Genomic DNA, 13,648 nt, shown 5'->3' on the forward strand with positions numbered 1-13,648 from the left:
TTACAACTCGACACTACTTTGTACATAGAATGACTAGACTTATTTATAGATCACTATCTCTTCGATTTTATTACAAACAAAAAAACATTGAAATATTTTTTTACTGTAGGTACTTACATTTTCGTTTGATAAAATGTTTTTTAATATGTAGTAGTTACAACGGTCTATTGTCAATGGTTTCTTTTTTTTCTGAAAAGAAAGTATTTTTATGACAGGTCGTTAGTGATTTTAAAACATTCTTTTTCCAAAACAGCTATCTACTCAATTCATTTTACATAACAAAATCAAATAAAAATTTTAAAAACTCAGTGACTTTGTTTAAATTCAAACCGACATTTAAATTTATGTTTAAATTTAAACCGACATTTATAAATAGTTTTGATAAAATTATTTCATGAAATAACTGCACCGTGTCAACTGGGAACAACGCACATATTTCGCGGCAAAAATGTAAAATTTGAAACGGTAAACCAAATTAAACATTCAGCAATAATTATGTTCCAAGTAATTTACATAATTTTATACAATTGTTTAGCGTATATCACTTTACGAACACCTCAATCTTATCGGAAACACATCAGTCAATCGGCGAGGATCACGTGTCCGACGGGACGAATTAGAACGGGGATGGACTGGAACCGTACCCGTTTAGGTACATTCATCTGGCCCAGTCGTCCGGCGGACAATTGCTCTGGTGGAGCGGCGAGAACGCACTTCTCCTCGGCTCCGAGTTCATTGAACTATCCTGGGAACCGATAATGGACTCAATCGAGAATCCGTTTCGAGATCTCTTACTTCGGGGCTCCGTGGTCTCCGCGACCCGCGGCGGCAGCGGCACCGGGCGCAGCGTGGCGGGCGGCGGGCGCGGCAGCGACAGCAGCGGCGCGGGCGGCAGGTAGCACGGCAGCGGCAGCAGCGGCGCGTACGCCTCGCGCGCCAGCATCGCCACCACCGCGTGCGCGTGCTGCAGCGACGGCGCCGGCCGCTTGTACCGCTTCCTCCGCCGCAGGAAACTGCCGTTGTCAAACATATCTTCCGCCAGAGGATCCAGCGTCCAATAATTTCCCTTCCCCGGGTTTCCCGGCTCCCGCGGAATTTTTATAAAACAATCGTTCAGACTCAAGTTGTGCCTGATGGAATTCTGCCAGGCGGGGAACTTTTCTCTGTAGTACGGGAACCTCGTCATGATGAACTCACAGATTCCACTTAGCGTTAGTTTCTTGTGCGGGGACTGCAGGATCGCCATGGTGATGAGTGCGATGTAGGAGTAAGGCGGCTTGATGAGTTGTGACGACGATTTCTGCTTCGGCTTCTTTGGCGTGGATGGTTTGGATTCCGTCGGGCTGGAGGCGTCGTACCGTTCCGAGTCGCTGGAGGCAGGTGGCACTTCAGGCGTGTCTTCATCCACGGAGACGTAGGTGTCGTCCTGAGGGTAGTCAGCGTCGCGGTCGTCGCGCAGGTAGTGCGGCAGGTAGAGCCGCGGCGGCGGTCGCAGGTCCAACGGCAATTCGCCCTCGATGATCATATCGCGGTATTGGGCAAGATCACAATCTTCCATGCTTTCGGTCACATGTCAGAGGTGCGCTGTGTCGCGTGTCGCGGCGCGGACTGCGACTTCGCCCCCGTGTGCGGAGGCTCTGCCCCCGAGGACTCCGCCCACCGCCACCCCGCGCCGCCCCGCCCCGCCCCGGCCCGCGTTTACGTTCCACTAAACACAACAATTGTCGTTATTATTACTGCGGGTCGGAGCTTTGTGCATGAATTTCAGGCCGTCGACTAATAATTATTAGGCCGCTCCGCGTCTATCGATTCGACTTTGTTGTGGTATTTATTTTTAGTTCAGTTAAACGGTTGTTGTAGTTCCATTACTTCGGGTGGTTTGTTTTATTTTATCGTTCGGTTATTGATTTGCTTATTGTTACTGGTATTGGAGTATCGATTGGTTGATGAATGATTTATTCCTTACAGTTTCCGATTCTTATTTTTGGTTTAAATAGCAATTTCGATTTTCGATAGGCAGTCTTACTACCTATACAATATATTTCTTTTTGTATCAAATTACTTTCTACTTACGTAATCAAAGAAATATTTAATTGCATTCATACTATCCCTACAACTCTATAAGAAATTAACGTTAGCAAGGCCCCCATAAACAAAAGACAAAAGTTCTCCAACCATCCTTTGAAACGCAAACAGAATCCCACACGTCACAAATAAAACTGTTTACAAAGACATCCTCATCCCATAATCCGCTAAAAGACTCGCGTATTGAAAAAAAATCTCATAAAACGAATTCTAGTACTCCATTCAGGTAGATATCTTCAAATAAAAGTTGCGTAAAAAATATTCGTGAAAGCAGCATGACAATGCGAGCGCGGTACTAGAAAACCCTCGTATATGTTTCCTACCATAACATTTACCCCTCGGGCGTTGAGGGAAAAGCTACACGGGGAAGCGGGACGGAAGACAACGAAGACAGAGACAGAGATAAAAGTAGACCAATCCGCGGCCAGATTCCGCTGGGCGGAGCTCCCAAAAGCTAACATGTCAGGGCGTGGCATTAGATCCTATTATTGTCTGGCAAGGCAAATAATATTTTGCACAATGTACACACTGGGGTAAGGGGGTGTTGAAGGGGGGTTGCTAATTTATTCCCAACTTCGGTTAAGGCTTGTTTTTCAGCTTTGCGAGCCTGTTATTTAAATTGGACTCGGTCGGTTATTTGTATGTACCCGTCTGAAGGCATTGTTGGCTTTAATGAACGAATTTTCGCGGGATTCCGTTGTACTGAATTTGTGATACAAAGTTAGGATTTGGTGAATATTTTTGCTTACTTGTGTTGAGCGCTTTTTGTTATAAACGTTATTTATTTTGTCGCGGCTTTCGAATTGTTCGTGGTGAGACGTAGTTTTATTTATGTATAGTGAGTCTAAATATTGACGTCCTACCTTTTAATATTGCTTTTTGTGTTCGCAGATTGGTATTTAGAGAATTAAACTTTATTGAATTTTAATCTTTTGTTTGCATATTTCGCTGGAAATATTTAGTAGGTATGGACTCTTAACATGATGTCGTGTAGACTTTTTTTAAGGGGGGAAATTATTCAATGGCTTCTCCTGGCTTAGACGAGGTGAGAGGGAGTGTCAGATTCTTGTTGACTAAAATCCACGCCAATCCTAATTCTGCCCTTCGAGCCGGATCCCCAGAAAACCCGCTAGGTAGTTAGCTCCGGATCTGGCATCAGCCCTACTGGGCCCCATAAACTTGGAATCAGAAAAACAATAAAAAGATAAAGAAAGACCTAACTATTGTATCATAATCTAATGAAACAGAACATAGGAGTACCTAGACAAGAGAGTCTAGGTACAGTGTAGAACACTTCTCGACTTCCTCATATTTCACAGCGCTTTGCTTGCTGCATGTTTAACCTACGGTCAGAGCGTTGTTTTTATTGGCCTTTTTCATTCTCCTGTTTTAGCCGCGTTATCTCTTTATTCTCATCCGAGCACCCTGATGATAAATAGTCACTGTACTGTCGACGATGAAATTTGTTGTAGCTCGTAGGGAAAACGCGTAGGGATTTATTCTGTAACGTGAGCAACAGAACTGGGGAGAAAAGTTCTCTCAAGCCGTTCCGGTACGCTTAGTTTCAAGGTAAGTGTGTATGAGCTAGGCTGAACGTCTTGTTTAAGGTGAGCGGTGCAGGCATCACAACGTGTTCTATTCTAGATTACTTAGAACAGATATCGTAGATTAGTTAAATATGTAAAATCGACTTATAATTTGAGCCACTAACAGCTCCTGGATTACTTATGTCCTACAAAATTTTTGGTAAAGTTCTCTTCGTTATCTTTTCCTAGTTGTGCAGACAGAACTTTTGTACCGTTAAAGTCCTCATGTCTGCTGCAAAAAAGGCGAGGCAAGTGGAGTGGACACTATTCTGTTTCCTTCTCCTTTAATGATAATTGATTTTATTCATTTTGTTGCGGATGTCAAGATCACGTCACATCATGTAATGGGACGCATCACGCACAGGACCTCGATGTGTTTGCGATTATTCTAGCTTAGATCAGTGGCAGACTAACCGGGGGGGAAGAGGTGGTCTGCTCCGGGCCGCTGATTTTGACGCGTCCATTTTTCCAGATAAAAATCTAAATAGGTATACTTAATAAGTATGTAATACTTTATTAGGTAAGTGATACTTAATACAGCTCGGGGCCGGTAGTAAATCCTATCAAGGGTCCCTTAATTTTTTTAAAGTTACAAGTACTTTAAACAAAAAAAAACTAAGAAACAAACTTTTCTTGATTTAATTTATACAAGGGTTGTAAGAGTTATAAATAGTAGCACTTCAAGGTGGCTTGAAGGCCAATAAAAGGGCAATCTATATCTAGGTCTAATAAATTAAATGTTAAATTGAAGCGACCTTTCGATTGGCACTGATTCTAGGAAGTCCTCACCTCAGCCTACTTCTGTGTATTGCTTTTCACACAGAGAAGGAGTGAGTGTTAATCACAACGCTTACTTAAGATGATGATTAATTTTAATTAGGTGATTAACGCTCATGTCTTTATTATAATTAGAATAAGCCCAGGTTTCCTTTCGATGTTTTTCTTCACTGTTGTCTTCCTTCACTGTACGTTAAATTACAATACAAATTCTCATTCATGAGAAGGCTTAAACCTCTGGGTTACCATACCTAAGTTGGAGTCCCACCTCACCTATCCCAAACGCTGTCATTACGAAGGCCCCAATTAGCTTTGGTAATTTTTGTATCACTATCTTCAATTCACATTACAAACAATGAAGGTCTTCTAAAAATGCGATAAGCACACAACGTCTCCAAATCCTTCTATCGAAAACTAGATAACAAACAACATGTTTTCACATAAAATCTTGCTTAACTATTCACCAAAGTAAATATGGACACTACTACACTAGTAGCAAGTACCGAAGCAAGTAATCCATCTTCAGCTGACGTTGAAGTGTAAACATTTTAATATCTCCCGAGGATAGCTTACCTCGGCTTACCTGGATCTTGCTGGCCGGATTAAGGACAGGCTCAGACGAGCAAACTTTGTTCAGCTTAAGACCTAACATTTACTAGGAGTGTGCCTTTTGAGATCGCAGATCGGATTTTTGTGTGTGAAGATTGTGAATGTGAAATGGGTTTTGAAGTTAGCCTGTTTGATTTTATTTAGGTAGTTTATATTTATTGGCTTTTCGATCTTTCTCAGGAGTAGCAATAGAGTCCAGATTTTTTTATGTGCTTATATAGTTGATGCAGATTTTAGGTATGCCATAGATAGGCTTGCAAATGAACCGACGGAAATAATAGTAAGCAATCGGCGCTGCTCATGGTCAGACACAAGAATAAGATTTACAAATGAATTATTGCTACAAATTTTTGGGGTTAGAGATTTGAAGATTGCGAATTGGGAAGACTGAAGAGGGAAGGAATTGGGTCTCCTGTAATTTAACCCACGCGGCAAAACAAAACACAAGCAGTATTTCACGCTGGTTTTCTTTGAGGCCTTAGTATCATTCCGATCAAGTTGGCCCATTCATATTGAAGCATGGTTCTCTCACACATAAAATATGTTTTTTGTTACCACCCCTATTCTTTACGTGGGCCCTAAGAGCCAACCAAAGGCTACCTATATAGGTTAATTAAGTTAATAAACTAATTTGGAAGTAGCGCGAACTTTCTTTGATAAGTCTGAACGTTCAACCTCCTCAACCCCCAAACTAACTATTGAAAGCAGTCGATGTTGACGTTGATATTTAAGAAAGTCTTATTACAAAATTATGATAAGACTTAAATCAGAATATGCGGTAATCCTGATCAAATTAAAAATACCCAACATGTATTTTGTAAATCATACTTAACAATTACTAGTAGCGCCCTCTATGTACGAAACTATTAACCAATATTCGTAGTGTCAGCGCCATCTGTTAGAGTTTTTGTGAAATATTTGAAGTAACTGTGGCCTACTTAGTTCACAAGTTTGAACATAGATGTCAGTGTAAATAAGTCGAGAGAAAATTAATAGATGGCGCTAAGTCACAAGTTTGTCCAAATAGATGGAAATTGCTAATTACACACATTATGATTCATGCAACTGCGGTTTTTTAGTCATTAAGCTTTTAATTTATCGCAATATTATAATCACCCACTTTCTTAATAGGTATAATCAGTACAATAATAGTTTTACACTGGTTGGGTAAGTTTAACATTAGTAGGTACCTATTTAATGGGACTAATGGGGTCCGCCAAGTATGAAACTAATAATTGTGCATTGTGCAATGTAATAATTATATTAATACCATTTTTTAGAAGTTGGTGATTACGTGATTAGTCATTTCACTTTTTCTTAATTAATTATGTATTTAACTAATTACCTCTAATTATTTTTTCTCTATCTTGTAAACTCACAATTTTGTATAGATACCTGTATTATTACACTATGTAGATACCTGTATGTGTATACACATTACAAGCAGAAAATGAAAAAATCAATGAATTTGTAGCAGGTAGCCGGTCGCCCAGCCACTGTGCCAACAGTGCAGTTTTTTTACTAACATGTTTCTTATTGGATAGCAATTTTACTTGAATAGGTACATTTGTCCGTCATTTGTAATTCCAGAAAAGTCCTCGAAGTACTTTGGAAGATATTTCACCGCCCTGACGGTCGAACCTACCTACGAATCCTTTGCTTCAACACTTTGGTCAGCTGTTACAGTCTATTTCCCTTGCCTTATCTTTTTAGGACAAAGAAAACAACTTAATTATGTTAAAGTATTTATATGTATATGAATAAATGTATTAAATACACTTTTATATTTAGGCAGGTACAAATATAATGTACTTGTTTACATCGATAAATATTTACACATGCTATACAAAACTAAGCTTTACCAGGCTGAAAATAAGAGTCATTTCGGTACGCACAAAATTATACATATTATTACAAGCATTATTGTAATGTTTTTAAATTTTATTCGTATTTAACAAGATAAGTAATATAATTATTTCAACAGAAATAAAATTATAGTAAAAGACTTTCTAAGAATTAAAATACACGTAAATATAGATACTTATCTAAATGTATTCCATTGCACGCTTTCATTTGATATGAAAATGGTACAGATCCATACAAACGGCCTATGATGGAGTCCTTAGACTTAGGTACTTAGTTGATTTCAAGGTAGACACAGTGGTTGATTCACTGGTTGTTATGCAAAGTGTTGCAGGTTGGATAACCGCACGGTATATTTTTTATGTATGACCCATCTGTCTGAGTGTGATATGATTACGCACTACATACAAGGAGAAAATCGGAATGTGGGCTATATTTTTTTTAATAACTCTTAACCCTTCTCCACAATTAACCCTTTCAAATCAACAGAAAAAAAAATACAGTAGCAACTCTATCACGATACCGCCGTTTTCTACTATAATAGTAAAACCTGGTTTCTCAACCAATAAATAAATAATAATAAACACACAGGTGTCGTATGAATGGCTACCGATCAGCGGCATTCCTTCAACTTTGATAAAAAAAAAGGATTAAAAAGGTCTTTGTCGCATCCAATCTTTTACGCTCCGTTCGGGAATTATGAAACTAGAAAAATAAGTCATGCGTTCTCATGTTAAGAGTGTCATGAGCGTGAAATGTAATCAATTTACGAAATGAAATTAATATTTTATGATTTTTATGGCTTCATTCCTAAAGTTCATTTTCTATTAAATTAAACATATTTTTTTGTTTATCGTGAAGGAATGAGGAAGCTTGTAAGCAGGTAAATAGGTATGTTGTCGTGGGTCAATGAATGTTTGATTGTTTTTATAAATCTTACAATGGTAGCTACCTACAAAATCTTTGATTAAGATTAAAACATTGGATGGGGAAATCTACCTAGAACCTAGATAGATATATTTCTAGGTACAAAACAAATGAGAAGGTTAAGATTTAGACAGTTTTTAGTTTCATATATTTTTACATAAGGTGCGTTGGGGTAAGATCGGCGCAGGGGTAAGAACGTACAAATCAAATATCTCACTTATTTGGCTATATTTTTTAATGCTGATCACATTGCGTGGCACGTCATTAAGTTCCTCTCCGTCCCGCGGTGACCACCACTCGCTCCGGTTAACACGGAGTGAGATATTTGATTTGTACGTTCTTACCCCTGCGCCGATCTTACCCCAACGTACTCTACTTACTTCATTTCATTTGTATCTATTTACGGCGCATTCCAATAAACTACCGATCGGTAAATTTGTTTTTATAAATCTTACGAGCCGTAGAATTTTGACACATTTTGTATGGAGCTTATGTCAAAATTCTACGGCTACGTAAGCAAATTTACCGATCGGTAGTTTATTGGAATGCTTACTTCATTTCATTTGTATTAAATGATGTCAATAATAATGGGTTTAAAGTTATTATTCATCATCAATTTCCCTGTTCCCATCAATGATTAATAAAATACTTAGAATCTTATCAGTATCACGTACAAAATCTCGTTAACAATACGATTATGATAACGATCTCTACCCTTGCGACACCCAGCCGCTCAACATAAACAACAATAAATAAATGACACGAATAGAGTAACGAGCTCCACGAACGCGCGCGTTGTGTTTTGTTTCTGAACGCAGCCGAGCCGGCAGTTTGCGAGCGCATGCGCCGGGCGTTAGACGTGTGGCTATTGTCAAAAATTTCATTTTACGTTTTGACGTTCGTAATTTCGTAAAAATATTCGCAGTGATAGTGAATTTAAATCAATTTCTGACTACAGTTTAGTATAACGATAAGTTAAAATGGAAGTAAGCAACAGGAAGACGAATTCTCGTGGTCATACGATCACGATAGACCGAGATTCTAAGTTTCTTCTGCGAAAAATTGTTTTGGATTTCTCCATTCTGTTTTGTGGTAAGTTTTTACTTTATATTATTAGTTTATTATGATTGATATTGATATATTTGTGTGGGGAAACATGGGTATTTACAAATACAGCTTGTTATTTTATCGGAACCGGCAGTTGTATTACAATATTATCGTGCGAATTGTACCTATTGGAACGTTTCATTATCAACACTTGAATTTAAATTTTAATGATCTCTTAACTATTCGTTATGTATTTTTTTTATAATAATTCTACTAAATAACAATGCCATAGAAACTTTAAGCGCTTTATTAATAAAAGTATGATTACTGATGTAACATTCATAAGTGCAAGTGAATTTAAAAAAAATCTATAATTTACCAATATAAAATAGAAAAAGAGGGTCATACAAAGGAAATGTACATATGTATGTATGTAGCAATTCCTTATCATTTTATCAGTAAAGCAATTTTTACAATCACATCACTATGTAAACAAAACATTAGTACCTACTTACTAATCTAAGCAAACTAGTTATTAGATTTTTAAGGACTTCTAAGTACCTATCTACCAAATTTTCTAAGATTTAAACTTTATCTACACAGTAATTAAGTTCAAAATTGAGTAATAAGAATATCAGTAACTGTTATGCAATCTTTAATCAGGTCATTAGTTAAAAATTAACATAATTTCTAATTAGAATTAACTAATTAGGGGTAATTAAGGTACTTTAGTTTTACAATGAGCTATTATCTAAGTCTTTTGATACTAACAATAGTTAATATGTAATTTGATAAATCAGTAAATAGGTAAATGATAAAAAAATAAACTATTTAAACATGGCAATGTATTTGTTAGTTAACCTTGAAATACATATTTCATTTCTCTTACATCATTACAATTTGGCATGCAAAAATCATAAAACAAGATACAATCAACATTATTACCTTGAAGATAAAATTTAAAATTGTATGTGTTGTGTTTTCATATAACTAAAAATGATGTAGTATTAGTTATGCCATTTAGTTAGGTTTTATAGGTAGTTATATTAAGTGTTATAGTTATACACTTAATAACTGTTATTATAACATAGCACCTAATATAATTATGGTGAAAAGTTCTTGTCAAATTTTAATAACTAGGTATTTAACTTCTGTTCAATTTCTTATAACTAGTTGGCTGTGACTGGAGTTTTTCTTAATATTAGTATGTTACCTGTGATTGAATTCTTTACTTAGTTAAGGAAATTTATACCACAAAACTACTGTATTATGTAAGTTAGTTAATTGTTATTGTTAACCACAATAAGTTATGTATGTACACTTAAATAACTATCTTACTAATTCTGAGTGTGAGTAATTCAATGTTGGTGAAGTTCAATGTTTAATTTAAGATTTGTTTGTAATTTTTTGAACAAAATATTTACATTACACTCTATTTTTTAGAATAAGAATCCTGTAACTAATTAACAAAGTTATAAAAAATTATGTTCTGCTTGCTTTGTCAGCAAAGAATTCAAAAGATTTCAATGTAGACAGTTTCAAATTAGAATCTAATATTCTATGTTATTCCATAAACGGTGAACATTCTAATTTTGAAAAATGTTTAAACCGGCCAGTAGTATCAAAACCTATTCTAAAATCAAACAAAATGTTTATTCTTTATAACATTAGTATAGACAACAATTCTATTGTCATACAGCCAGTATTATTTCCAGCCAGTTTTAACTATCTTGTAACTTACCCAAAGAGGTTTAATACAATTATACAAATTATTGTAACCTCCTTGTTTCCACAGCTTATAATGGCTGACGGCTGACATAACAGAGTTTACTGACACATTAACATCATGTTACTCTTATGGTTGATGTTACATTGCACTCAACACAGTGCCCCATTGATTGACCAGTCACATTCCCATTCAAACGCTGTAGTTACTTGGAATTATTCCGTTTTGCTTCGTAACTATATGGGGCTATTTTTAGACTTTGAAATGAGTTTTAGATGACTATTTTGTGTCCTAAAATGCGTACCTACATAGGTAGGTTTAATATGATTAGTTAGGTAGGTAGTTACTTTATATTCGAAGTACTTACTTAGGTAATTAATTTAATTCTATATACAAAGTAAAATGTTGCAAGTTTTTATAAGTCTGTGTTTTTGGCCACCATGTCACAATTGTTACGTCAAAATTAATAGTTAATTTGTTGTTATAAAAAAAAACACAGAAGTCACGTTTTTGCTCTACGTAATTTTTATTCAAGGTTGACGTGCTATCAATCTGTTTCTTATTTTATTACTGATACATATGTAAATTAAATAACGTACCTATCTACTTAACATAATTTACAATACAATACTTAAAAATACTTATTTTCCTTGATATTAAGTAACTTTACTTAATATTGCTTGAGGAAAATAACTTTATTAGTAGTTTGGTATTCAACAATCAACCCTTATCTTTCGGAAATACGATCCAATTTCGTATGCTTTTCATAATTTAGTATTGAAATGTTTTTACCCGAGTGTAGGAAGGGTATTGTTTTCTCTATAAGAGCTTTAAATGGAATTTCCAGAAAGATAGCTTTACGTTTAAAGTAATCGAAACGAGAGCGCGTTCTCTCTCGCCTCTGATTGGTTGGTTTATTCGAGCCGGCGGATCAGAGTAAATCGAACTCGTACTAAGGGTACAGTAGCCTTAGTATGAGTTTGTTTTACTTTTAAAGTAATCGAAACGATCGGCGCTTCGGCTCGAATAAACCAACCAATCAGAGCGCCGGACGCGCACTCGTTTCGATTAACTACTTTTGAACATAAAGCAAACTCGTACTAAGGATACAGTTCCTTACAACCTCCCAACCGAGAAATCTTACATCCTTTTTCAGCTAATTTCGGGGAAATTATAGACGTCATCGTCTAGTCATACTTTAATAAATGACAAGCATGATTGAACGTGTGTAGTCTGCTTTAGCAAACCGCCATACACGAAGATCGCGTGTTTTAGCGAACGACTATAGTTAGTTGGTTATTTAAGTATTTGTATTTAGTAACGTGCTATTTAGCACCACCATTCACTTGGCCGTTCCCACGCTTCTACTAACTATAGGCGTTTTAGGTAAACTGATGAAATTTTGCCTAGTGTGGAAATAGTACAATTTTCTTACGTATAAAATACCTGGTTGGTAGAGTGAGTGGGTCGTCCAAAAATGCTTTTTTTGTGACGGAAAATCATCCAATGACTTCTCCCGCTTTGGGCGAGGCGAGAGGAGTGTCAGATTCTTACTGACTAAAAACCACCCCGTTTACCCTCCTACTTTTAGAGTCGGAGTCTCGGTAAACCCGCTGGGTAGTCCGCAGGGTGAACGATATCGTCAAAACGGCTATAAAGGGGGGTTACACAAAATTGAAAAGTAGATAGGTTGGTAGACAGTAAAAAGGGGATATACCTATGTAGTTAGTTACTCAGCAGTGGGTAGAATTCGGCTGATATTATGATAAGTACCTATACTGTCGTTTATCAATGAAGTAGCAAAGTTCTAACTATACCTACGATATGGAAAAGAGACAAGCAATCATAATATTTTCCCAAACAATAAACAAGCAATTTATCTAGCATCCATCGTGCCTCTCCCTCCCAAGTACCAGGTTCGCAGGAACCACAGGATGTGAAACATTGCGTACAGTGCCCGTCCGACCAAGTGGCAGGTAATTGGCTGACTGTCAAAACATCCGACGCGCTCGACCTGTCAGATTAAACGTATCCGTTAAGTAGGCTCGCGTATGACAGCCAGGATGCTGGCATGTGAGAATTAAAAAGTAAAAAGCGTTCCAATTTTAATTTTTAAATCATTCGGTGGTTCTTTGTTGCGTGTTGCAGAAAGTTGTTTTTTTTTTGGTAATAAAGCATGTTATTTTGACAGATTGGGATCACCTGCTGGGTGTTGGTGTCATGTTTTTCAAAGTCAAATCGTTTATTTCAATAAGACCGAAGAGGTACTTTTGAATGTGGAAAATAAAAATAAAAATGTCTGTCTGTCTGCTGTTTAGGGAGGCACTGAACTATAATATAGGTACTAATTAAATTGTTGTATTGGTAGTTCATATAATTTTAGCTATTTGTATCGACTGACATTTCAATTTTGCAAACGTTCACTGTGTTAAACGGCGACATTTCGCTATAGTTAGGTTCCCACTAGTGGTTTCGTCCCCTTAGGGGAAGTCGTGCATATATCCTGTATTTTGATTGCAGTTCACATGTATTGTGTATTGGTCCGTATATAACGTAAACTTAAGTTGCTTAAATCCATTATTTTTTTCAATTAACTCTTATGTTCGTCAAGAGACTAGATAACTAAGACATTAACTATTGTTTAAGTCGCGAAAATTGCTTAAAATCTTAAATAATACTGATCATCTTTTCAGACCAATTTACAGAATGCAATCCGAATCTTCAGATCTTTATTATAATCTACCTCGTATAAACTTCTTTTACACAAATTATTTAACTTTACTGAACTTTATTATAACTAATCTACATCGTAACTTCTTTTACACAAATTAAAACAAGAACACAAACAATTTTCTAATTAGTTACTGTTTTTATTATGTGTAGTTATTAGAAAATCGTTGTCCATTAAAACCTGTTTAATCGCAGCGCTAACAAGAATCCGCCGCGTGCAATAATATAGCTTGAACATTCGAACATGAATTACTTACTAGCTTACTAGGAATAACCGTGGAAGTAGAATAGTTACTAT

At 36.5% G+C, this 13,648-nt stretch overlaps 2 protein-coding genes across 2 annotated transcripts in view; one reads left to right on the plus strand and one right to left on the minus strand.

Moving 5' to 3' along the window:
* Positions 1 to 325: 325 nt before the first annotated feature.
* On the minus strand, positions 326 to 1,602 carry LOC118266073 (forkhead box protein D3-like). Its single transcript, XM_035579428.2, has one exon. It carries the CDS (start codon positions 1,556 to 1,558, stop codon positions 659 to 661), a length of 900 nt encoding a protein of 299 aa, XP_035435321.1. The 5' UTR covers positions 1,559 to 1,602; the 3' UTR covers positions 326 to 658.
* Positions 1,603 to 8,648: 7,046 nt separating this feature from the next.
* The window catches only part of LOC118266198 (putative phosphatidate phosphatase), a 106,028-nt gene continuing 101,028 nt past the window's right edge, over positions 8,649 to 13,648 (plus strand). The window contains exon 1 of the mRNA XM_050694593.1: positions 8,649 to 8,939. Coding sequence (XP_050550550.1) covers positions 8,828 to 8,939 — 112 coding nt within the window. The 5' untranslated portion in view covers positions 8,649 to 8,827. The remainder of the gene's footprint in view (positions 8,940 to 13,648) is intronic.

The sequence above is a fragment of the Spodoptera frugiperda genome, chromosome 7, assembly GCF_023101765.2.
Source record: "Spodoptera frugiperda isolate SF20-4 chromosome 7, AGI-APGP_CSIRO_Sfru_2.0, whole genome shotgun sequence".
Classification (NCBI taxonomy): domain Eukaryota; kingdom Metazoa; phylum Arthropoda; class Insecta; order Lepidoptera; family Noctuidae; genus Spodoptera; species Spodoptera frugiperda.